At 41.8% G+C, this 27055-nt stretch overlaps 1 protein-coding gene across 17 annotated transcripts in view; it reads left to right on the top strand.

Moving 5' to 3' along the window:
* The window catches only part of LOC115591711 (receptor-type tyrosine-protein phosphatase F-like), a 309359-nt gene that overhangs the window by 191021 nt on the left and 91283 nt on the right, over positions 1-27055 (top strand). For 16 of the 17 annotated variants that reach the window (XR_003985993.1, XR_003985994.1, XR_003985995.1 and 13 more), the window contains 6 exons: positions 2178-2285; positions 3676-3741; positions 18075-18287; positions 21344-21507; positions 22953-23062; positions 26326-26423. Coding sequence is in view for 13 of the 17 variants with exons in the window: in XM_030433937.1 (XP_030289797.1) it covers positions 2178-2285; positions 3676-3741; positions 18075-18287; positions 21344-21507; positions 22953-23062; positions 26326-26423 (759 nt within the window). In the remaining 4 variants the exon portion in view is untranslated. The remainder of the gene's footprint in view (positions 1-2177; positions 2286-3675; positions 3742-18074; positions 18288-21343; positions 21508-22952; positions 23063-26325; positions 26424-27055) is intronic. The other variant, XM_030433939.1, reaches the window with a different exon arrangement.

Genomic DNA, 27055 nt, shown 5'->3' with positions numbered 1-27055 from the left:
CAATATGTACAGTGATGGGTGCAGTATATACAATGAAGCGTGGCTTCAGGGTGAGCCCAGGCCTAAAATAACAAACAAAATCAATCTAACCTCTAGAGCCTGAAATCTATCTAAACCCTACAGAAAAGAAAACGAAACAAAAAGACAAGTGCTAAACCTAACTCCTTGACCTAATACAAAACAGGAGAAAACAGAATCAAAAGAAAAGGCAGCTCACCCCTACTGCTTCTCTAAACACAGACACTCTCTGGTTTAACCCAGAGCACACGCACACTCACAAAACATTCCCGCACTCAGACGCACAAACACACTCTACGTTAGTCACACACATTTTCTCAGCACAGTCTCTCAGTTTGGTAGATGCCTCTGCAATAGCGATCCACCGCGTCGCTTGAGCAGCATCCGCTTTTGAAGTCCCCGCTCCCAGTGCTGGCCAATCCCTTATTGCGACGCCAGGAATGCGGAGCCAATGACGTGCGGGAGCCACACAATCTTTGTGAGACAAAGACAGACACACACACATACGCACTCTACAGACAGATGACGGAGGGAGCTGTAACAATTGCAATAAAACAGCCATGGCAAACTTAGAAAAATATATACAAGAAAAAATGGATAAAAAATAGTATTTTATCTATAAAATACACACTATACTATTAGTTATAATCAGTCTAATTTGCTTTAACTGTTACATGAATATTTTAAAATGAAGGTATTGACAAACTTGTGCAATTATTGTAGCATTTATTTATTCAATTAAATATTTTTCTGGCAATTTCAATTTGAGTCACCCAGTATTATCAAACGGCAAGTGTTTGTATCCCCTTATTGTAGGCTATTTGGAGAGACTACATATATAGTTGAATCTAAATAAGAATAACCATTCAATGCAGAGTAGCCCCATGATTTGTTTTGCCCTGTGATTTTAAAATAAATAAATACTCTGATGTCTTGTATTGTTTATGAAGCTATGATTTGAAATACACTAGTTCATTTAGATTTACCAAACACGTTGGGTGTATTTGCACAAAGTATCGGTATAGGGTCAGGTCAGGTTATTGGTAGTTTGTTTTCCTAGACAGCTAATTCAACATTAGTTGAATTATGCATCACACAGACTCAGGCTCTCTGCATGCAACTAACCATCCTGAGTCTGGAGTATATCACAACCACATGTGATATCAGTGACCACCACTGTTTCTTTGTTCTGCCAGACACACACACACACATTCTCACATTTGTTAGCTTCTTGAGACCACAAAAAAAATGCCTACATTTTTAGGGCCCCCCTTTCTAGACATCATAGGAACAAATGAAAGATATCCCTGAACTTGGAAAAAAAAACTATTTTAATGCTATCACCCCAGTTTTAAGATACACTCTGAATAAAAAAAAAAAAGTTATTTTCCATGTATTTTACTATACTTGTTAGGTCCGCCTCCCTGCTGCATTGGCTTTCAAGCACACATAATACGTTTTTAATATCCTGTATGTGTCAGTACTGTGATTAAACTCAAAACAGCTCATTTGTTACAAGGCAACAAGCACTAACCCATTAGGGCGGGCCATACTCAAAAAATGTTTTTAATCAATTAAGAGGGGTCTTCAAATCATGTATTTTAGTGTGTAGAAGACAAATTTGAATTTAATTTTTAATTCTGATAACCCTAACCTACATCAATTTGCAGTTGATTATTTTTAAATTTCGGGTTATTTTTCTATTCTTCTGGAATGATTTGAATTGTAATTGTGATACCATCTAGCTCAGAAATGGTAAGAAAATTACTATTTTGAGGAGGTTTATCAAGTGAAACATTACATTTTATATGATTAGAGGAAATTCTGGAGGGAAAAAGTCTTCTACCTCATAAGAGCCACCTGATAGTTAAGGCTCCCACATAGTCGGGCGGACTGTGCGCGTACTGTGAGCCACGCGGACTCCACATGCACTGTCCGCGGAAGTTTGAGATTTCATAGTTGAGCGTACCGTGTCACCGAGCAGTCTATTGCGTGACACTGAGTACGCGGAGTCCGCGCAGTCGTAAAAATTGAGCTTTGCGCAGATGGGTCCGGGTTTAAATTCATATTGTGTTGAGTTATGCAGTAGTAAAATGGCTCATGTTAAGGCAAGGACAAAATCAAGCTCTCATTTGAGTATTTTTGTTGTCAACGGCCAGGAGCTGTTGGTGTCTGAACTGCCAACTGTGAGGGATATCCTGAGGTATGGCATCTACTTGAGGGAACAATGTGAAGATGACCGGAGGAACTACCCAGTGGATCAGCTGGTGGGTGACATCTACCCTGCTCTGATTGGTCAGTGGAGAAAAGCTAATGCTCTTTTCAAGCCACCTGTTATTAATGAAAAGGTGACCATCATGTCCAAGCTCAAGGACGTCTGGAATCAGGCAGTGAAGTTTTCTCTTGGGAAGGGCAAACTTGATGCAAAAGAGAGGTTCATGCTCAAGTTAGACAAGTTATTTGATATTTTGACTTGCAAGTGTCAGATAACCAATTGTGAGGAAGAAGGCTGTGAGGGCTGTGTGAACCAAGCCCACATTAACTGTTCCTGCAGCAGAGAGAAAAAGATTCCTGTTAAGGAGCTTGCCTACATCAAGGGCCAGAAAGAGAAGGTTGGAAGTAAAGGTCCCCACCAAATGGGGGGCCCTGATCTGCCAGAGCACAAGAGACAGGTGAAGAAATTGGAAAGACAGGGGATGGAGAAGAAGGGAGAGGAAAGGAGAAGAAGCAAGGGGGAAAGTTCTGCAGCAGCAGAGAAGGCAGCCAAGAAGGACATCGAGAGATTTTTAGCAGATGGTGATGAGGATCTGGAAGTGGAGAGAAGTGGTGCTGAAGATGAGTTTGTCCCTGAAACTGACCCTGAACCTGCAGCTTCAGTTAAGGTACAGAAAAACTATGATGAGATTCCAAACATAGCCCTTGCTAGTGTAAGGTATGGCATAGGGCTGAGGCCAACTGCAGCCATAGCAACTGCAGCCCTGATTGATGCGGGAATCATCACAGAAGACGACACAAGTAAAGTGATTGATAAGAACAAGGTCAAGAGAGCACAGGAGAAGTTGATGAGAGAGCTGGGAGAAGAGTTTGAGGAAAAGTGCAGGGAGGAAGGTGGGATCTCCTGTATCCTCTTTAATGGGCGGATTGACCTGACCAATGTGATGATGGAGGCTGAGGGCAATGTCCAAAGATCAAGGAAGAACACAATAGTGTCGTTAGTGAGCCAGGCATATAAGTATGACCCGCCCTACTAACCCATCCTTCTGATGAGCTGTTCTGTGTAGAAAGAAGTGAAAGAACCAGGTTAAAGTCAAAAATGTGAAATGTGCCTTGTCAGACAGCATAAAGCATGGTCACAGCCATGGCCCAGGGTTTCCCCTCATGTTTCCCCTCTCCATGAATCTCCTGTGCCCAATCCTGTCTTTGTGGGCATGATGGTGTTGTGGTGCTCCCTCTCTCACTCTCCTCTCTCCTGGATCCCAGCTCAATCTGCTCAACCTCCCATCAGCTCATCACCTTCTCCAGCACATCTACTCCTGCTCGACTCCCACTCATCACCAAATCACTGTCTCAGATACTGTTCAGGTTCACAGGCTACTTAAAAGTTCTAGTCATTTTTGAGAATCTTTTTTTTGTGTGTTTTATACTTCACCTCTCCAGCCAGCTACACTCAGTCCTCAGCCTCTGTCAACCAGCATCTCCACTCCACTTCACCTCCATTCTCTGGTAGGTCCATATTGAAACAACACCACAAAAGTGTTGTTAATTGAAGATGAAGATTTAGACAATAATTATACAACATGTTGAGCTTGTGCCATTGAGTAAAGCAGTTACATTTCAAACAACCACGTCTCTCCCATCTAAAAGTGTGTCTAAGTGAGAGCAAAAAGTAGACTAAATTAAGACTGGGAAGATATGGAACTTAATGAAATCAAGGATACTTCTGCCAGAACATTAGCATTTAATGCTGATTTTTTTAACAGCAATTCTTTTGGGGACAGCTCCAATACAACCTTTTTGGACAAAAACCAGGAAAAGTGATGAAAGTGCATTGTAAGAAACAAACAACAAACATTCATAAAACAACACAATCTTTAAGGTCTCGTGTTATGGAAAAGTGGTGTTGCCTTGTCAAAAGTTGACTAAGACAGCAAAAAGTTCCCATTAGGCCGTGGATGGTGTCTGAAAAACTGTGACTAACCCTTGGAGAAATGTACAATCAAACTATTAGAATTCTACCACTCTCTGGACATAGACACTGTGACATCATTCAAATGTACTGTTCGCAAAATTTACAGAAAACTATACAAAAATTGGAGAGGATTAAATAAGCTGTTGATCCCCCTCATGATGTCATCAAAGGAAAGAGGTAATTATCCATAACCTAAAATGTGCACAGCGCAATATAGAGCCAGGGACACTACCTAACCAATGGCTTGTTTGAGACTGAGATAAAAAAAAATAAAAATCACATTAAAATGAAATCCAAAGAATGAACCCAACAGACTCATGAAAACCATAAAATTGGTGAAATCATAATAATGAGACCTTCAAGCTCCATAAACATTTGAGGTGGATGTTGAAAGCAGCATTTGAAAAAACAAAACCCTCATGACTCAAAGGGTTAAAACCATAAAGTAGTGAACAGGTGTGACTTAAGTACAGCTCAACAAGTCATAGCCACAACAGTGCCTTCTCAGACAGAGCACCTACATATCAAATGGTACACTGCAGTAGAAGAGATGAACCAGAAGTTGTTGCATTGTATTGCATTGCATTAAGTGAAAGGCCCTTGAACCTTGTCCTTTAATCAAACCCTATAACAATGATCAATGTAACATTTTTAGTTTTTCCAACAAACAAACAGTTTCAGCCTCACTATGTGTACAGCTAACACACAGTAGATATTGCTGATGTGTCTATTGTGTTGGAAACAGAAGGCCTCCTGTCATGGTGTGGAAGACGTACCTTTGTAAACATGGTCCATGTCTACAGCCTCTGATCTGAAATGATCCTGTTGTAAACGTAGAACTTTATACCTTTCCAGTCCCTCTCAGCAAGGGCTGCAGGGGAAGCAACGATGCACCTCTCACAGTCTTGTTTTCCAGGGGTCTTACCCATACGAATGAAATCCATCAGAGACTTTTCAACTGCTTTCACCTCCTCTGTTGACCACTTTCGTTTTGTTTTTTTAGCCCCTTGGAAAAGAGATTGTAAAGAACACTTAATACACAGGAAATTTAAAGCAAGTAGACAATTGTCAGACATTAACAAGATAGGGGATGCCAAGCTGACTTTCCTGCCCTCCAGGGATGGAAATTAACTTTTTTGTCCACTTGCCACTGTGGCTGGTAAATTCAAAAATCTACCAGCCACTCAACATTTTTACCAGCCACTTTTATATTTAAGCGTTGATGAGTACAGTACAATGCCTAGAAACATATTTTTCTTGTACATGGCATGCACATAGTACTTCCCAAAGTAGAGTTGATTATTCAGTAATTATGTGATACCAATGAATGATTACTGGGGTGAAACTATTCAAGGGTCATCTACTAAGCCGTAAAATAACAGGAAATGAAGACAACGTGGTTCAAAATGAAGGTTAGATGGTTAGAAATCTATATCAGTATCTCCCTGCAACTTACAGGAATTTACAAATTTCAACTTATTTCATATGTTCAACTGCACTGGACCCACACAAAGGAAGTGGAAGTTGCATCATTAGGTGATTAGGAGGTTAGTAATATATAGCAATATCTACTTGCAACTATAGAATTTACTGTACTTAATTATTCCCTATGTTCATTTTAATTTACTTACATTCTTGTAAACTCCGACAATAGAGTAGCCAGCTCAGCTGACCGGGGAGCGGAGTAATAATTAGAAGCAGTGAAGAGTTCAAGGGCAAAACAAAAACGGGAGTTCCACCTCCGTGAAACAGCGAGCGGAGCTGTTCGGTGCTGAAATGATGCGGCTCTGACTGTGTAGCAGGGAAAGCCAAGGAAGAATGTCTGCATCCTGAGCACCGTGCACACAGGTGTGGGCACTTTTAGTGGGGCGAAGGCGAAACCAGACTCTGTGATATACTACAACACCGAGTACGGCGAGGACGTCCTGGACCAGATGGCGAGGACACTCCGTCAGAGGCGGTACAGAAGATGGCCAGTGGCGGTCTTCTATAACATCCTCCTCCTCCTCCTCGACCTGGCTGGGATCAATGCCCGCATCTTATTCAAGGAGCACCAGCAGCAGGAGAGCCCAGAGGAAAGTCCTGCAGCAGCTGACAGAGGAGCTGAGGGCAGAATACATGGAGGGGAAAGGGGCCGTGGCAGTTGGCACAAGGTGGGCAGCAGCGGAAGCAACCACCACAGCAGCAGCAGACACGGAGACTGAAGCAGTGCCGGTACGAAAGAGCTGCAAACAGAACCAAACCTCAAACACTTGACACGCCACAAGCCCGTGTGTGGTAATTGTGCAGTAGCACTGAGGGCTGCAGCATCTCCCCTGCTAGCCGTACTAGTGGAGCTGTTAAGCTCAATAATATTGCTTTTTGTGAAAAAAGCATGAAACTTTCAGGGTTTGTTCTTGATAACATCAGCTTTAATCTAAGATGTGGAGGCATTCTCAATTTGACCTCTGAGGTCAGCTAGAGGTCACTGACCTCTGTAATATAACATTTTCATGCACAAAATTGTAAATGTGTGTATCTTAGGATCTAAATGTGATAGAAATGTAAACCAAATATGTATTTCTAGGCTTCTGGGCATGAGGAACTCATTTATGGCATTGATAGCACTCTAAGAGGTCAACATCATTAAGTGCAGTGAAGGTTACTAGGAATGTGAGTGGCTAAAGGCGAGACATTATAAGTGAATAGGGTAAAAAAAAAAAAGATACCACCATGAAACTTTTTCAGCTGATTACTCATGTTAAGCTTAGAAAAAAAAATGTATTGCAAGTTTTTTGTATTTTAATGTGTAAATATGCAAATGAGGACTTATTTGCGCCAATTTGCATTCCTTTTAAAAAACGAAATCAGATCATGTAATATAGCCACGCTCAAAATATTTTTTTCATTTTGTTGTCATATTAGATGGGAAAATAATTACAGAGGGGTTTATGGACATCTACTTCTGTTACCCTGTAAATCAGAATATACTGTCAAAAGCCAAAGTTTTTAGAAATAATCGTTTAACGTGATAAAATCTGGGTTTTTGTGTAAATGAGAGGCCGAACCACGTGGAAATATCTGCATTTTCCCTTCCTGTAAACAGGATATTATTTTCCCACAGTTCTGGGGTGTGGCATCAGTGTGGTATCAGAAGTTCCGGCACTTGGGATCCTAAAAGGTAGTAGCTGATCTCTCTCTCTCTCACTTTCTCCTTTGACTGTCTAACAGTACAGAGTGATAAACAGCAGACTAGTAGTACCTCATTGATGTCCAACTGACACAAAGCACAAACATGCCAATTCATTTGTGATTTGGGTTTCTTGGGCATAGGACATTTGTCTAAATCTACTAGAACATGATGTTTAGCCATGATTAGTACCTCAACACTACAGGCTACAACACACACCTCACACTCTGGCTAACCCTAACACACAACCTATCACACACGTAACACAGCTGACACACAGCTAACACATAGCTAACACTCCAAGAAAGAAAGGTTAGCAGATGATTTTTAGTTGAGGTTAGCAAATGTATCTTAAATGGGCTTCAAGAAAAGATTCAATGGCACAATTATACGACTGAGTCTGCTGTTTACAGGCTACAACACACACCTCACATTCTAGCCCTAACACACACGTAACATACATACTGTGGTAAAATAAGATCCTGTTTACACGAAGGGAAAACGCAGATATTTCCACCTGGTTTGGCCTCTCATTTACATGAAAACCCCAATTTCATCAGGGAAAACGATTATTTCTAAAAACTATGGCTATTGACAGTATTTACAGGATAACAGAAGTAGATGTCCATAAACCCCTTTGTTATTATTTTCCCATCTTATATGACAACAAAATGAAAAAAAGATTTTTTACCTAGCCTTATCACACGATCTGATTTCGTTTTTTAAAATGTATGCAAATTGGCACATTTTTAACGAGATAAGACCTCATTTGCATATTTACATTAAAATACAAAAAACTTGCAATACATTTTTTTCTAAGCTTAACATGAGTAATAAACTGAGAGAGTGTCATGGTTATGTCTATTATTTAATTTATTTTACCTATTCACCTCTAGTGTCTCACCATAAGCCACTCACATTCCTAGTAACCTTCACTGCACTTAATGATGTTGACCTCTTAGAGTGCTATCAATGGCATAAATGAGTTCCTCATGCCCAGAAGCTTAAAAATACATATTTGGTTTAAATTTGTATCACATTTAGATCCTAAGATACACACATTTACAATTTTGTGCATGAAAATGACATATTATAGAGGTCAATGACCTCCAGCTGACCTCAGAGGTCAAATTGAGAATGCCTCCACATCTTAAATTAAAGCTTAGGTCATCAAGAACAAACCCTGAAAGTTTCATGCATGTCCATATTTTATATTATACCGTCTCCACAGTTAGCTTCGGCTTCGTTAGCACTAGACCTGCTGCTAGTGACCGCAGTTCTTCCTCCTCATGTTCTCACTGCTTTGTGGACCAACTCAACTCTGACCGATTGGGAGGGTGGGGGGGTGATGGGGTCATGTAATCGTGAATTATTATATATTGTTATTTTTATGAAATTGATATTCATAAATGAGTAATGTATGATCTTTCAACAATGTCCAGGGAATAATATAAAAATGTACGTTAAAGATTTTGAAAGCTTGTATCACGAGGTGCCCCCCGCAGTGGCGGAGCCAGGAAATTTTAATTTCGTTTTTTAAAATGTATGCAAATTGGCACATTTTTAACGAGATAAGACCTCATTTGCATATTTACATTAAAATACAAAAAACTTGCAATACATTTTTTTCTAAGCTTAACATGAGTAATAAACTGAGAGAGTGTCATGGTTATGTCTATTATTTAATTTATTTTACCTATTCACCTCTAGTGTCTCACCATAAGCCACTCACATTCCTAGTAACCTTCACTGCACTTAATGATGTTGACCTCTTAGAGTGCTATCAATGGCATAAATGAGTTCCTCATGCCCAGAAGCTTAAAAATACATATTTGGTTTAAATTTGTATCACATTTAGATCCTAAGATACACACATTTACAATTTTGTGCATGAAAATGACATATTATAGAGGTCAATGACCTCCAGCTGACCTCAGAGGTCAAATTGAGAATGCCTCCACATCTTAAATTAAAGCTTAGGTCATCAAGAACAAACCCTGAAAGTTTCATGCATGTCCATATTTTATATTATACCGTCTCCACAGTTAGCTTCGGCTTCGTTAGCACTAGACCTGCTGCTAGTGACCGCAGTTCTTCCTCCTCATGTTCTCACTGCTTTGTGGACCAACTCAACTCTGACCGATTGGGAGGGTGGGGGGGTGATGGGGTCATGTAATCGTGAATTATTATATATTGTTATTTTTATGAAATTGATATTCATAAATGAGTAATGTATGATCTTTCAACAATGTCCAGGGAATAATATAAAAATGTACGTTAAAGATTTTGAAAGCTTGTATCACGAGGTGCCCCCCGCAGTGGCGGAGCCAGGAAATTTTTTGTGGGGTGGCCAGGATGGTTGTGTGATCATTTAGGGGTGGCAATGTCTCACTAGAAAATATAGGGGTATTTAGGGCACCTAAATCATAGACCTCCACAATATTTAGTTTCAAATTCAGTGTAATATTCAATCTTCAATTCCATATTCAATTCAGTATTCAGTCAAATCAAGCCAGTTACAAATAACATTCCAAAGTACACACAAAACGTTAAGATTACATTCCAAAGTACATATAAAATGTTAGAATTACATTCCAAAGTACATACAAAACGTTAAGATTACATTCCAAAGTACATATAAAATGTTAGAATTACATTACAAAGTACATACAAAACATTAAAATTACATTACAAAGTACATACAATAGTTAAATACTTATGCAGAAAAAATTAAACCCTTAAGTGCAACTTTCTCTTAAAAGTACACATGACTGGAAGGATTTACTCTGACAGATAAAATATCTGTTATCATGCATCTCACAACAGCTGTATTCTGCGATTGTTGTGGTTTGCACTGAAGTGATTTACAAAATCTTCCATGTCCAGGGACTTTGCTCGCCTGGACTCCACATTCAAAACACCCAGATTGCTCAGTCTGTCATCATCCATGGTAGAACACAGGTATGTCTTTACCAGCTTCAGTGTGGAAAAGCTGCGCTCACAGGAAGCAGTACTTAAAGGTATTGCAATGGCGATTTTGCACAATCAGAAGAGCTCATGGAATACCTCTTTAAAAGGTTCAATCATGTTAGTGAGCTCTACTATGTTAGATGGCTTCTGTATGCCACATGCTTCTTTCCTCTGTAGGACTCTTTTCATTTGGTGCACCTCGTGTCTGAGGTCGTCTATGTTACATGCATAAATGGAAGCAAATGAAAATAGGAACTCCTCTTGGCAAAATGTAGCACTTGATGGATTTAAGGCCTGAATCCCCATCATTATTGCACAGTTTGGTTTTGAGAATCGTCTCTTTAGCTCACTGAGCATGATATCAAGCACAGGGTAGAATATGCTGGTACGAAAAGAGTCCCTGGTCTGCTCAGAACGCTCACCTACAGAAGACATGGCAGTATGTCCATCTAGCATTTTGCTCTGTTTTGACTGTCATTTTGGAATAGGCTCTGTCTCCACATCACATCTTTCAGCAGTATTTAATACTTCTTTCCAGAGCCTTTCAAAGTAGGATTCATCTCTGTAATCCTGAAAACTTTGCACAAGGGCTTCAACTAGATCTACAGCTGAACACAAATCAAGAGAGGGAGACTGCAGAATGTCAGAGAGAGATTGTGCTTCACCAAAAACCTTGGTGCATGTCACTAAAAGGCCAATGAACTGCAGGTCAATTTGAGTGAGCAGGTCCCGTGCATCAATGCTCCTATCTCCATGGTTTTCTGCAGCATCTTCCTCAAGGACACGTGTAATAGCAGGTAGTCTTTCAAGTACGGTACGACAAGCTGTATGCCGGCAAGCCCACCTTGTGTCACTCAACCGCTGAAGCTCTCTGGGTGCGCCAGCATGCATTTCTTTCTGTGTGTTAAGCCACTTGGTGTGAACATAAGAGCCACACATAAAGTCTCTACAACAACGCAAAAAAGCAATCAGCTTGTGGGACTGCTTTGATTGTGTCAACAAGAACCAGATTAAGACTATGAGCATTGCAATGGACATAAAAGGCATGCTTTGCCACATCCTTAAAGTCTGTGTAAAGCAAAATCAGCCATTTTCTTCTAAACACATTAAACAGGTTATAAATGTGTTTACTTAAAACATGTAAAAGCCATTCGACCATTTAGAATTTCATTTTGGTCAGAAATCATGCAAATCATGGCCGCGTTAGGTAACGCGGCCATGATTTGCATAAACCCGGCCCTGCTGCGGAAGTGGTATAAATACGTTCAGCGTGTCAGCTTCAGCGGTTCTCCCACTCGCTCTCCAGTCTTGGATAGCATTGCTTACAATAGTTTGCAGCTAGCTAACCAGCCAACCAGTCAGCTAACCAGTCATATCTCCTCCACATCGCTCTGCATCTTTCCTGGATGCCACAGTGTGCAGGGTGACGGCGCTGTTAGCTTATTTAAGTTTCCTTCAGATGACAACGTAAGGAAACAGTGGATCGATTTTGTCAAGAGGAGCTAACGTTACTGTGGGGAGTTAAACATCACCACCAACACCCGTCTCTGCAGTGTCCACTTTACCACTGATAGTTTCAGCAACTATCACCAGGTAATGTCCTGATTTCTGCAGAGTCCGTTGACGCTGGTCACTGGGGCTGAACCGACCCTCTCCGTACCCGGCTTGCATCCTCTCCTCCCGCCGACAGCAAGTGCCACCGGCCTTATGTGGCGGCCGCTGACCCTCTCCATCCTGCTGACAGCGAGTGCCACCGGCATAATGTGGCCGCCGCAGCCGCAGCCGACCCTCTCCGTCCCGCTGACAGCAGGTCCCACCAGGGGTATGTGGCGATAGTATCAGGGCCGCATTATTGGTGAGCCGTCCCAGTGTGAACGGATAATCCGGAGGCGCGGAGCGAGGGCGTGTCGGTCTGACAGTCTGATAACTAAACAGGTCCTTCACTCAACTAAATACAGAGAAATGTCCCACAAAGCAACGTTACATGACCGAACAAAAGTAACGTTGTAACTGTCTTTGGCAACTTATATGAGGAAAAAAATACCACAGCTGTATGTGGAGAAGCGTCTGTCCTCCTGTCTGTCCTCCGCCTGTCCTCCCGACTCTTCCTCACATTTCTGCTCAAAAAACAGCGTGTGTCACCGGCAAAGACTTTAACTCACCGAGTGTTTCTGACGAAAATAAATCACCGCGACCGCCAGCCCTCCTGACCGAGACTTCAGGGAACTTTCCCCCAGAAAACAGCCTCCTTCCCCGCGAGTGACAGAGTCAGACAGCGTCCTGTTTACTGATGGTGATTATGTATAATTATGTAATTTAGCGCAAAAACTTAACTCCGTCACTTTCCAGGATGTTTGGTGGGTCAGGATCTCAATCACTACACATTATAACAGCATCCATATGATTATAAACTGTCCGCGGGTTTAGATAGACAAGGGGAACACCGTGGGGAACACCTGGGGAAACACTGACGTCATTAACATGACGTGTACCCCCCGCGCATGGGCGTGGTTCCAGCGCCTCTAACTGACACGCCTTGTTTTTCCATGATTTTGAGACCTGATTTTATATACTTAGCAATTTTTTTAATCTTTCAAATTTGGCGCAGTGGTCAATGATGCATGTTTCTATGGTGTGACAAACTCATAACACAAATTTTTTGCCGCTTTACACGGTCTTTAATACGAGATTGAACACCAGATTGCTTGCCACTCATGACAGAAGCACCATCATTAATTGCCCAACCAGATTACTTTTGTAGTCCAGGCCATATCTCTCAAATACTTGGATTATTTTTTTCTGTCAGTCCTGCAGCATCGAGGCGGTCTGCAGATTCAAAGTGCAGGAAACTCTCTTTTACAGCTCCTTGATAATAATACCTCAGCACAAACGAGATCTGTTCCTTCTTTTTCGTGTCTTTAGTTTCATTTGCCATTACAGAAAAGACACCACTTTCCTTGACCTCATTTATAATGGAAGAGCATACAATCTCAGCTAATGTATCCAAAATCTCATTTTGAATTTGATGGCTGGTGTATTTTGCATTGCGAGGCCCTGTCAGTTTCTTTTTTACAACTGGGTCATGGTTACTAATTGCATCCAATATAGCCAAGAAGTTTCCCCTGTTGTCTGCATCGCTTGTTTCCCTGTGACCCCTTTGTGAAATATTTTGGGTTGCAGTTAAAAGCAAGACTTCAGCTACAGTTTTGATATAGGTACGATTTTCCTGTATCTGCTTACTGTTTAGTTAGGGTACTCATTAAAGATACATTTGCTTTTTCTCCTTGCTCAAATTCCTTCCAAGCCATCATTGCATTTATGTGAGCCTCTCCCTTTACATGCACAGCAAATCCTCCATCTTTGAATGTAGCCATTTTCCAGTTCTTGTACCCCAACACTGAAGTAAACGCCGACTCAGTGTTTGGGAGGCCAAAATGCCTGCACGCATAGCAGTATGCAGAGTATTGGCTCTGCGAGTATTCGAGTCATGGGTGTTGATGGTACCATGAGGTTTGAAAGTTTCTCCTCCTGTCACCCTGGAGTGTTCTAGGAAAGAGCTTCAGGTGTGGCTGGAGCGGTCTATCAGCTCTTGATTTGGAAATGTCTATTTAAGAAAAGGAAAAAAAGCAACTTCAATTACAGATGAGATTAATAATCAAGATCACACAATAATGATGTAACACAATGATAATGTAACCATTATCCCATTCAACATCTAATGGATGATCCAGGCCCTTCAGTCTGCTTAAAAAAGTAATAGACTTGTGACCATTCATCTAACTGAGACAGACTGAGGTGTTTATATAAGTGAATCAGACCTATTCATGAAATATCAGGTTAACATAGCTACTGCATAATATCTGGCTTGAGTATAATTCCAAGTGACCCACGTGTAGGTGTTAGTATACCTGGAGGTCCTCTTGGTCCACTGGGCAGTGGGGGCTCCTCTCTCTCACTCTCCGAGTCTGTCTGCAGATGAGGTCTTTCAGTAACATCCAAAAATAGAAATGGATCAGTAAACAGGACGCTGTCTGACTCTGTCACTCGCGGGGAAGGAGGCTGTTTTCTGGGGGAAAGTTCCCTGAAGTCTCGGTCAGGAGGGCTGGCGGTCGCGGTGATTTATTTAAGGTGTTTGAATAGTTTTCCATAAGGTTTTATAGCATAGTTTCTGCATGATTTGTTTAATAGACAGAATAAACTAGTAGACAAGAGGGTAGCAACACAACAGAGCCAAATGTGTGAATGAAGGATTTACCTGGAGGTCCTCTTGGTCCACTGATATGAGGGAGCTGCTCACTCTCACTCTCCGAGTCTGTCTGCTGGGCTCTTTGGGAAGCAACTGAAAAATAATATGTGTCTGACTTAAAGGTGCTGAAACCTTTTTTCTTAAAAATGTTTTTAAAATTCATGTAAACCAATTTTCAACATAAGATAATATATCCCTTTACTAGTCCCACAACGGAGAAATTCACAAACATGACTTGTATGTGAACAAAACACACTAGTGGACATTGTCAAAGAGGGTAACACTATGGCCAAGTGCATGTGTGAGAGGGTTTGTATACCTGGAGGCTGACTTTGGACCACTCCACTCACTGGGCACTCACTGTCTCTCACTCTCTGAATCCGTCTCTTCTATCTGCTCACCCTGTCTGTCATTCTGTCTTTCAGCTGGCTTCTTCTTCCTGACTGCTCCCTTACGGAAGAAGGAAGCTATGTCTGCTGTCTTTCTCTTCATGTCTGTGCTGCTCTGACATAATAAACCAATGCTAAATGCAGAACATATCAACAGTACCACCATCATTAAAGCTAGAACTTGCAAAGTTAACCAAACAAATACATTAATAAAATTGACAGCCCAACTTATGAAACAATGACATATTCATTAGGGCTGTAACGATACACCAAACTCACGATTAGGTTTGTATCACGATTTTTGACCCACGGTTCGATACAAACCTCGATTGTTTTTTTTAATTAAACATTTTATTTATGCAACATTTCAGTAACTTATGTATATGATACTTGTCAGAGGTGCAGTATTGTGGAGGGTGTGTCTATCTGATGGTCTGTTAACTGCACAGATCCCTAACTCAACTTAATACAGAGAAATGTCCCACAAAGCAATGTTACAGAACCAAACGAAGGTAACGTAGTAACTGTAACTGTCTTTGGCAACAAGCAAAAATACCGCAGCTGTACGTGGAGAAGCGTCCTTCCTCCCGACCGTCCTACCGACTCCTCGTCACATTTCTGCCCAATAAACAGCGTCTGTCCCCGGCAAAAAAAAAACTTTACCTCACCCAGTGTTTCTGATGAAAAAAAATCTCCGCGATGGTCAGCCCTCCAGACCGAGATTTCAGTGAACTTTACCCCGGAAGACAGCCTCCATCGGGTTTTGATTGACAGGGGAGACACGGGGAAACCCCTTGAAAAAAAAAACACACGTCATCATCATGACGTGTACCGTAACGGTTCTTTACGCAGCGGTTCGTTTTTACAGCGGCGTTTCGCTCTGTGTGAACGAACAACAGCGGAGAATTGGTGAACGACCACTGCGGTGTTAATGTGGTGTTACTTACAGCTCATAGGGCTGGATCTGGACTGGAAGTTGTGTCGCGATTCTGCCTTCTCACAGCGCGAGACAGGTTTGTGGATCTGAGTGTCGCGATTTCAGCTTCGATACGTGTATCGTTACAGCCCTAATATTCATTATGTTTGATTTAACTTATTTGGGGGTGTTTTCTAACAGCCGGAATTCCAACACTACTACGGTGCTAACACAGTGCTCAGGATGCAGACATTCTTCCTCAGCTTTCCTGACACACAGTCAGTGTCGCATCATTTAAGCACATTCGTGTTGAACAATTCCGCTTGTTGTTTCACGGAGGGGGGAACTCCCGTTTTTGCTTGCCCATGGTGCCATCAGGCTATTTCATACAACTATATAATAATTAACTTACAAGTACATTAGCAAAGAAGAACAGCTGGAGACCGCTAACACAGTTAGAGATAAGAGAGACAATGAAAGTAGCAAACCGCGAAACAATGAAACCCCGCGAAATGATGTGCGGTCATTCAAGTTATTGCACATATAAATTCGAAAATGGTCAAAATGACCGTCTTGGCCGTTCTAGTGTTAAAAACATGTACCGACAAAGACGCTAGTCGGTTTCCCTGTTATTAAAATTATTCAAAAAGTAATGTGACTTTAGTTGGAACGAGTACAGAATGTGACGATACATCGTTTTTTGCCTCATTTAAATTAGCTTACTTAACAGTTTAAGAAATGGTAAATGGTCTGCATTTTTATAGCACTTTTCCAGTCTAACGACAGCTCAAAGCGCTGTACAACACATGCCACATTCACCCATTCACACACACATTCATACACTGATGACGGAGGCTGCCATGCAAGGCGCCAACTGCTCATCAGGAGCAATTTGGGGTTCAGTATCTTGCTCAAGGACACTTCGACATGCAACTAGGGGGAGCTGGGATTCGAACTGGTGACCTACTCATCACTAGACGACCCGCTCTACCCACTGAGCCACAGCCGAGAATGACTTCACCGATGCATAAAGTAGTTAGCCAATGCTTATACTTTTTGCTATCTTTCCTGATAGTTAGCTTGCTAGCGTCAACACGTGACTCTCCCCAATGATATTATTGCTTACCTGTGATATCTGTTGTTCGGTTGCATTTGGACATTTGTGACTCCGGTGACGGTCGTTCCTTCATGCTATCCACCTGTTTCCTCGGAAGCCTATGGGGGCTGCCATGACAGATAACTACTTCCGCCGGCGGTTTTCTGTTTCCGGTTGCCTTGCAACTGCATGATGGCCGCTGCCGCTAAACTAGCCCTAAACAACTAGCGTTAGGTCATACGTGCTAAATTGTTTTTAAAATGAGCTCAGGTACAACATGTGCCGTTGTTGGTTGCCACAACAATTCATGAAAATTGAAGTTTTTTTCAGAAATGCCTCGTGTAGTACATCAACAACTTAGACAAACTTGTCTGTGCCCTGCGCCCTACACGCCATGCTGAGGAAGGAGGAACAGAGACTAGCGCGGCTCGCGGCATTGACACTAAAATAAATATTTGGGTTTATGAATATCCTCCACAGTATAGCTGCTGCATGACTGCATGACTTCCCTAACCCGGCAATGTCCAAGCAGCCGCCTGTCTCCATGACTTCACTTTCCTTCAGCATTATCCACGCTGAATGTTTAGCTTGATTGATGCTGTGGCTGGGCGCTACTGCTGCCTTCAGAAATATAAACTCGCTGTGTTTCTTCAACAGTACTTTCCCTATTTTGTTACTGTGCAGGTAGTTGTATGCTTCTGTGCTTTTGTAACTGCGTAATTCTCCGCCGTCAACACCTTCAGAAAATATAAAATAAGCATTAAACTGACGTTAGCTACATCGCTAACGTCGGGCTAATGCCGGGCTAATGCTTCATGTCATCTGCCCACTCCGTGAGAACTGTCCTCACGACTTATTACAACATCTGTACTGTGTATCCACCTCCGATTTTTATCCATTCTGTCGCTTTCTTTGTGTTAAAAGCCGGTTTTTAGAGCGAGCATGACAGCTATGTTAGCGTAAACACGCTTTCCCTACAGACTTACATTTTGTCTTGCCATATTCTATTCTATATTCCAATGTTGTGCCACCTTTATGATTTGACCGTTCCATAGTCCCCTGTTGTGTATTCCTCTGGCAGCTTCTGGAGGCCGGTGCTGTCAGCAGTTTACAGAGAACCAGGAGACAGAGCCAAGGCATCCTGCAGCCCTACATTGCTGCCAAGCTTGACACTCTGCCTGAGCTCTTCACTCTGGGTGATGAGAAGAAATACAACGACTACTACAACAAACCCCTCCTTGGCCAACAGCAGTACTGTTGTTCTGTTTTGGCTGACCTGATGGAGCACAAGTCTGTGAGTGACCTCTGTGTATTTAAAAGTTCATGATCATGTACACAACATTTAATATATTTTTAAGCTTCAGTGGTTTAGCTCAACAGCATTCATTCATTCCTCCATTCAAAAATGTATTTAAGCCTGAAAATCATTAAGGTCTCCTCGTCCCCTCTCACACAAAAATATGCAGTGATAAAAAAAATATCAAATGAACAATTCTCTGTGAAAGCAAAAGCACACTATTCAGATTTCATATGAAAACAACCTGGGCTTCCATAACACCTTAGCAGTATCACATCCAGAAACACTGGATTTTTTAATTAATTTTAAATATTTGAAGTAAAACTTCAGGCTTGAAATAGTATACATTATGTGTAATGAATTGAGAATATATGAAGGTTTCACTTCATGAATTAAGTTATTAAAAACAAATCCTCCATCCATCCATCCATTTTCATCCGCTTATCCGGGGCCGGGTCGCGGGGGCAGCTGCCTGAGCAGGGACACCCAGACTTCCCTCTCCCCGGATACTGCCTCCAGCTCTTCCGGGAGGACCCTAAGGCGTTCCCAGGCCAGCTGGGCGACATAGTCACACCAGCGTGTCCTGGGTCTTCCTCTGGGTCTCCTCCCGGAGGGACATGCCAGGAACACCTCCCGAGGGAGGCGTCCCGGGGGCATCCGAAACAGATGCCCGAGCCACCTCAGCTGGCTCCTCTCGATGTGGAGGAGCAGCGGCTCTACTCTGAGCTCCTCCCGGGTGACAGAGCTCTTCACCCTATCTCTAAGGGAGTGCCCTGCCACCCTGCGGAGGAAACTCATTTCGGCCGCTTGTATCCGGGATCTTATTCTTTCGGTCATGAACCAAAGTTCATGGCCATAGGTGAGGGTCGGAACGTAGATTGACTGGTAAATCGAGAGCTTCGCCTTTCGGCTCAGCTCTCTCTTCACCACGACGGACCGATACAAAGACCGCATTACTGCGGCCGCTGCACCGATCCGTCTGTCAATCTCACGCTCCATCCTTCCCTCACTCGTGAACAAGACCCCAAGATACTTAAACTCCTCCACTTGAGGCAGGAACTCTCCTCCCACCTGGAGGGAGCAGGCCACCTTTTTCCGGTCGAGAACCATGGCCTCGGATTTGGAGGTGCTGATTCTCATCCCAGCCGCTTCGCACTCGGCTGCAAACCGCCCCAGGACATGCTGGAGGTCCCGGCTCGAAGGAGCCAACAAGACCACATCATCCGCGAAAAGCAGAGATGAGATCCATTGGCTCCCGAACCAGATCCCCTCCGGCCCGTGGCTGCGCCTAGAAATTCTGTCCATAAAAGTAATGAACAGAACCGGTGACAAAGGGCAGCCCTGCCGGAGTCCAACATGTACTGGGAACAGGTCTGACTTACTGCCGGCAATGCGAACCAAGCTCCTGCTCCGGCAGTACAGGGACCGTACGGCCCTTAACAGAGGGCCCCCGACCCCGTACTCCCGGAGCACCCCCCACAGTATGCCACGAGGGACACGGTCGAATGCCTTCTCCAAGTCCACAAAACACATGTGGACTGGTTGGGCAAACTCCCATTAACCCTCGAGCACCCTGCGGAGGGTATAGAGCTGGTCCAGTGTTCCACGGCCAGGACGAAAACCGCATTGTTCCTCCTGGATCCGAGGTTCGACTATCGGCCGAATTCTCCTCTCCAGTACCCTGGAATAGACTTTCCCGGGGAGGCTGAGGAGTGTGAACCCCCCGATAGTTGGAACACACCCTCCAGTCCCCCTTTTTAAATAGGGGGACCACCACCCCGGTCTGCCAGTCCAGAGGCACTGTCCCCGACTGCCACGCGATGCTGCAGAGACGTGTCAGCCAAGACAGCCCCACAACATCCAGAGACTTGAGGTACTCAGGGCGGATCTCGTCCACCCCCGGTGCTTTGCCACTGAGGAGCTTACGGACTACCTCAGTGACTTCGGCTTGGGTGATGGATGGGTCAACCTCTGAGTCCCCAGCCTCTGCTTCCTCTATGGAAGGCGTGTCAGCGGGATTGAGGAGATCCTCGAAGTATTCCTTCCACCGCCCGACGATGTCCCCAGTCGAGGTCAACAGCTCCCCACCTCCACTGTAAACAGTGTTGGTGGAGGACTGCTTCCCCCTCCTGAGGTGCCGGATGGTTTGCCAGAATTTCTTCGAGGCCGACCGATAGTCCTCCTCCATGGCCTCCCCGAACTCTTCCCAGACCCGAGTTTTTGCTTCCGAGACTGCCCGTGCTGCCGCACGCTTGGCCTGCCGGTACCCGTCAGCTGCCTCAGGAGTCCCCCGGGCCAGCCAGGCCCGGTAGGACTCCTTCTTCAGCTTGACAGCAACCCTTACTTCCGGGGTCCACCACCGGGTTCGGGGATTGCCGCCGCGACAGGCACAAATCCTTCTCTATGATATTTAAATGTTTTAACAAGTAGGCTATACATATATCGTTCTGGTCACACTTTTCTGTGATGAAATGAGTGGAACACATACTCCTTGTTCATAAAAAACATTCATGAAACTTGGTTTAATTATGAATGTATTATAGGTTTGCTGAAAATGTGACTAAATATGCTGGGTCAAAAATTTACATACATTTACATTTAGCTGACACTTTTGTCCAAAGCGACTTGCACTATGCAAGGTGCCAACCAGCACATCAGGAGCAGTTTGGGTATCTTGCCCAAGGACACTTCACCACAAGGGGAATTGAACCAGTGACCTTCCAAGCTTCTGGTCATCCTCTGGCAGAATTTTTAAACACTCCTCTTAACAGCATTGGTGAAGTCAAACTAAATGTGATGGCCTCACCTTTAGGACTTCTCATTCAAGATCAGTCATCAAGATACATCAATTGTCATCCATCACACCACCGAGCAGGGTGCTGCTCAGGAGGCCATCAGTTTATAAATTTGTGTGTGAATGGGTGATGAGACAAATATTGTAAAGCAAGGTGGCAAACTTGTGAAATGTAATACAGCTATATAAACAGTATTTCTACTCCGGTTTGTTGTATATGACTAGGTGACTATGAACTTGTCATTTTTGTCATTTGCAGCAGAGGACTTTTGCTGCTAGCCCGTTCTCTGATCCCATCATTGTGAAGCTCCACAGTGGGATGACCCAACAAATGGAGAACCCAGAGATGCTCTGGGTGATGGGTCCAGTGCTGGCTGTCATTCTCATCATCATCATAGTGATTGCTATTCTACTCTTTAAGAGGTGAGTCTGACAGATAAAAACAGCAGATGTATACATGTATGGTAGAAACTTGTTATTTTTGGAATCAAAATAATATTTTTTGTTGATGTTGTTATAGTTTTGTTCATTTAGTTTTTTATGTGCAAAAAATACATATCTTTCTTATTTCATGCAGGGTCTTTGATGGTAATAAAAAACAAGACTTAAGACTCCTCGTTTCTGACACCTTCCCCACTGATATTTTTATTTATATATTAATCATTCATATTTCTTCTCTAAATAAAATGAGACTACATACATCCATGCTTTTGTGTATTTCAACCAGAACTCTGCATTCCATCAGTGTAGGTCGCAGAAAAAACTATAAACCCTCTGTTTAAAAAACATTTCTGACACGGATGTTGCTAAGTGACAGCTGTGTCTGTTACACTACAGAATCACACCGCCATGCCAGCTTTTCTAAGATATCTTTAAGCTTTTTTCTCAGACATGTCAGCTCCAACTGACAGCATTTGCAAGCATGTGTGTCTTGTGTGTCAGGTTGTGTGACTACATTTTAGTATGTTTGTTTTCTCTGCCCCTATCAGCTCTGTCTGCCATCATTAACAGACACAAACTTAATTTGAAATTGGTGCGACAAACAAGAGAAAACAAAGAAAAGGGGGCTATTTTCCTCAAAGAAATCCCACATCAACCAGAATGCACTCTGCAGCGCTCGACCAAAATAAAAACCACTAGCGCTGATGGGTGATGTACTGTGAGTTGGGCAGTGCTCGGTTTTGGCACAGGAATCAGGAAACAGTAAAACAGTAATGCACCCGACTAGAAACAGATATTTTGGTATTACAACTAAACAGAAAATTTTAATGTGTTTCTAAAAAAATTCTGAGAGAAAAATGGATAATGAACAGGACTGTGTCTCAAATTTTATCAGCACTGCCTTGATTTACAGTTTGATCAGAATCTTTTGAGCCTCCATTTTTAACTGTACAGAAAGAATATGGCAGTGACTTTCACAATCTTTCTCTATTGCACCTAACCACTAAGCTAAAATGTCTTTTTGTAAACATTTTAGGCACAAAGATAAAATCTTGCTTCATAGTTTATCACCGCTGCCTGGTTCAGACTTTTTGATTACTCAGTTGATAAGAGGTAGAGAGGGATGTCTCTCTCTCTCTCGCTCTAGAAATACAACTGAACTCCTTGTGAACATGGTCAAAACAAACATACACCCAATGACTAGTAATGGCAGATCTTAGAAAAAGGAAGAAAAGTTTAACATTTTTAATTTATATATACTACCAAAACTGTAGTGATACAATTGAAATGGTAACATTTCTTATTAAGCTTAATTTTAAAGGAGATAAAACATTCTCATGACCCCCCATAGCACTTCTACTAACTTTAAGTAATTTTGACCTGTCTAACTTAAATACATGATCACCTTCTTGTCTTCTTCCCTCCAGCAAACGAACATCACCATCCAAAGACAAACAAATGTTGGAGCTCAAGGAGTCACTGCTGACCCACTCCTCAGATCCTGTGGAGATGAGAAGACTCAATTATTGGACACAAGGCATGGACACACACACACAAACACCTGTCCCCAGCACCTTTGAGCTCATATACACACTGGCCCAGACATGCACTTACAATTACCGCAGACCTGGCCGCCAAAAGAACAGGCAAATTGGTGGCTTGCTACCCTGTCTAAAAACGGCTTCTCTCTCAAACCATCAGATACAAATCAAATTAAATTTTTGTGTTACTGTTTTGTAGCGTAAATTGTGAGCCAGACACAGATTTACAAGCTGTGTTCATGAAATAACCAAAGCCAGAACACAACAGGTAGAGTGTCAGAGTGAAAAGTTTCAGGTTATAACGTGATCAGCTGAAGGGACACCTCCATGGGCCCGACGTCACGCTGCAGCTTCCAAACTGATGCTCAAATTGGACAAACCTCCACAGTCAGCATGAAATGTCAATTACAGTATAAATATATATATGAAATTGAGGCTGTATCCGAATCACCCACTCATTCCCTACTCCCTAATCACCACATAGTGAGTCCAACATAGTGCAATATATAGTGAGCTCAACGGCAGAAAGAAAAACGGACTATTGGATACTACTCGGCGCCTTTAATGACATCACTACTGTTGCGCTGTCGTGATTTTGGACACAGCCTGAGACTATCCAGGTGGATTCATGGATTCACTTCTGCCCCTCCACCCGAGACCAACTTATCACTTTATAACATGAAACTAATCACGTTATAACATGAAACTTATCACGTTATAATGTGACACTGATTTTTATTTTTTGTTATCTGGTATGGCAGCAATACCCTTCGGTACTCTCGTATATAAGTCTAGTACAATGAACAATTTCAAATGTATTGAGCAAGTTACTTTTTTCTTTGCTAGAACTTGGAGAAAAAGTTGTCAGCTCTTGTCTGTAGACTACTTTTCACTCATACATATTGTGAGGGCTTGTTTTACATACCTATAACTACAGATAAAGGGCAACATTTGTTGCATTTCCTGTTCCATATTTGTTTTTGTGTTTTGTCTGCTTTCTATTATAATATTTGCATATCATAATCCAGATTGCATGTGTGTATGTCTTCCTCCAACATTTCAGTGCACTGATAATGTTCATGCCAGTAACACTCATTTAGTGCAGTTTTTGTCTCTATGAGCTTTCAAACACATTCTCTATGAATTCAGTTTTATTTGATTTAGATTTGACCAATGAAACATCCTACTAGTTTTTAAAATTAATTCATATTTACGATTCATGCTGGTATGCTTAAAGTCAATGTCATTCTGATGGTATAACGTTCTTTTTTTCTAATTAAGACATCCATTTTGGTGGTTTATTACATAATGCACCAAATTATTTTCTTGATAAAAAAGTGCAACACCTGCATTTTGTAATTACTGACGCAAAATGGAACTTATTACAAAAAGCGGCAAAGTTTTTTACATATTGCGTTCAAGAATTTTATTACAAAATGTGTCAGATTATTACAAAATGTGGCGTTATTACATAATGTGGCACTACATGCTCTACCTACCCCTCTAGCCTCCGCTTTAGACCTGCAGTCAAGCAATTAGACTTTCATCATCATTGGCAGTCACTTGTAGTCGAGTATGACTGTCCTCCTTCTTGGTCTTGTGGGTCTTCAGATGAGCATAGAGGCCGATCCTGGACCTGATAATTCTTGTGCAGTGTGGGCAGGTGAAAGTGGTGGTGGGTTTGAGCTGGGCCTGTTTGGTGGATGCTCTCTCCATTCTGAGTCTGCGTTTGTGCTCTGCAGCGTGGTGGAGCTCTTCATTATATAGTGCAGCACTCTCATGGACCAGGTTTCTCCATGTCGCCCTATTGAAATTAGATTAGACTTTAAAGGCTTACTGAATAGCAATTCAGATATAATGGCATATTGTGAATTTGAAACTGTATAAGTGTTTTCAAATGGTTATGGTTTGGTTAGGTTCACACATTAAAATAACTTGGTTGGGATAGAAAAGATCATTCCTAGGGTTAAAGTAACACGTTCAGTCTTGTTACTTATATTAATGTAAGTCATAAAAATGCAATTAACGTAATTTAGATATACAAACATAGAATTACATTTATTAGATAATAAATAAGATTAATCAAAGTTAATAAAATTGATAACCAAATCATTAAAACAGGGCACCACACTGCAATCAGGGAACAATAACCAGACCAAAAACAGTCTCAAAAGGAGGGTTCACTTTAAATGTTAACATTTGTAAAATATTTGGAATTAAAGGAACAGTGGAAGAAATGAATCTGTGCACTGACTATCACAACAAGCAGTAACCCTAACAACAAAACATATAAACAAGTGATCACAGAAAACTGCTCTGTACAATATAATAGAATTTATGATGTTAGCAAATTGATCAAATCCATAATACTTCAACCAACAAAAATCTACAGCAGGTCTAATGAACCTTAAACACTAAGCCAAACTCAAGCAACAGATAAACAACAAGCATGCGATGTGTGTGTGGGTGTTCAAGATGTCCGGTGACATATCTTGGAAGATGATGTTACGGAGTGTTCAGTTGAAAAGACTACAAAAATGTTAGACGTGACTTCGGGAGCTCACTTCAGGACTACAAAATGTTGGACGTGACTTTTGGGAAGTCACATTCGTAAGACTACAAAACTGCTGATGTGACTTCCCAGAGGGAAATTTTACTGCTCAAAGCTTGTTTCTTTACAGCTCCAGGAGCTGTAAAAACAAAAATGAGAAATACTGGAGCTATTATGGAGGATTTTTATCGACACTTTTAAAAATGTTGAAAAAAGGCCTTTATTAAAATCACCATCTTTAGTATACAACACAGTAGACACTCTCCATCCAATCAGACTAAGCTTAAGTTATTTTACAAGGAAGAATGAGCAAATATTTCAGTCTCTATATGTGCATCTCTGGTAGAGACTTACCCCAGGAGAGCTGTCATTTCAGCGAAAGGTGGTTCTACAAAGTATTGACTCAGGGGGATGAATAATTTTGCACACCACATTATTTATATAAAAAAATTTAAACCATGTATCAATTTCCTTCCACTTCACAATTTAGCTCCACTTTGTGTTGGTCTATCACATTAAATCCCAATAAAATACATTTACATTTGTGATTAAAATGTGACAAAATGTGGAAAAGTTCAAGGGGGGTGAATACTTTTGCAAGGCACTGTATATACATGATTCATTGATTAATTCACCATGCTCGTTATTACAATTTCCAAGAGAAATGGGCTGTACCTAACCACTCCACCTCTAACCCTATTGCTGCAGGGATGCAGGAACATCCTCCCATAGCTACCCATGACCTGGCAGACCACATAGAAAGACTGAAGGCCAGTTGCAATCTGCGCTTCTCTCAGGAGTACGAGGTAATGTGGCTTTCAATTAAAGCAACCAACACTTTTCAGCCATTTCTAGTCTGTTTTTGTCAACAATGTATGGATTAGTTTCCTGAAGAAACTTATGGACTTAACCCTTTAAATGCCAGTTCAATCATTTGAATTATTAATTATCTATTAAAAAAACCCACAAAATGTTTTATTATTTTCCATATAATTAGTAGGCTGATGGGGCCTTGGCGGTGATTAGAATCTTGGATATATGAAAGATTAGCAACACAATTTATTTGATTGCATTAGCATTTTTTATGCTGATACTCAGATACTCCCTCTAACCACCTTTGTGGCCAAAATGCCTCATTGACTTCCATTAAAACCACATTTTTTAATCTCACTGCCATTACAGTAAAAAAACATACATTATTTAATGTCAGCATGTCATTTTGAAAAAAAGTAGTGATATTTGGCATTTCTACTGTATTTCACCAGATTCAACCATTTTCCTATTGTAGGCTGATGCATTAAATTATTGTATTTTTGCCAGTTATATTATGGTGTGAGTGAGTGAGAGAGAGAGAGAGACTTTTTTGACTTTTAAAAATAACTTTATAATCGGAACAAATAAAAACAGCAACAAGGAAGCGCGCAAACAAACAAAAAAC

Source organism: Sparus aurata, chromosome 11, assembly GCF_900880675.1.
Source record: "Sparus aurata chromosome 11, fSpaAur1.1, whole genome shotgun sequence".
NCBI classification, from domain to species: domain Eukaryota; kingdom Metazoa; phylum Chordata; class Actinopteri; order Spariformes; family Sparidae; genus Sparus; species Sparus aurata.
This window is presented reverse-complemented; position numbering and strand designations above follow the sequence as displayed.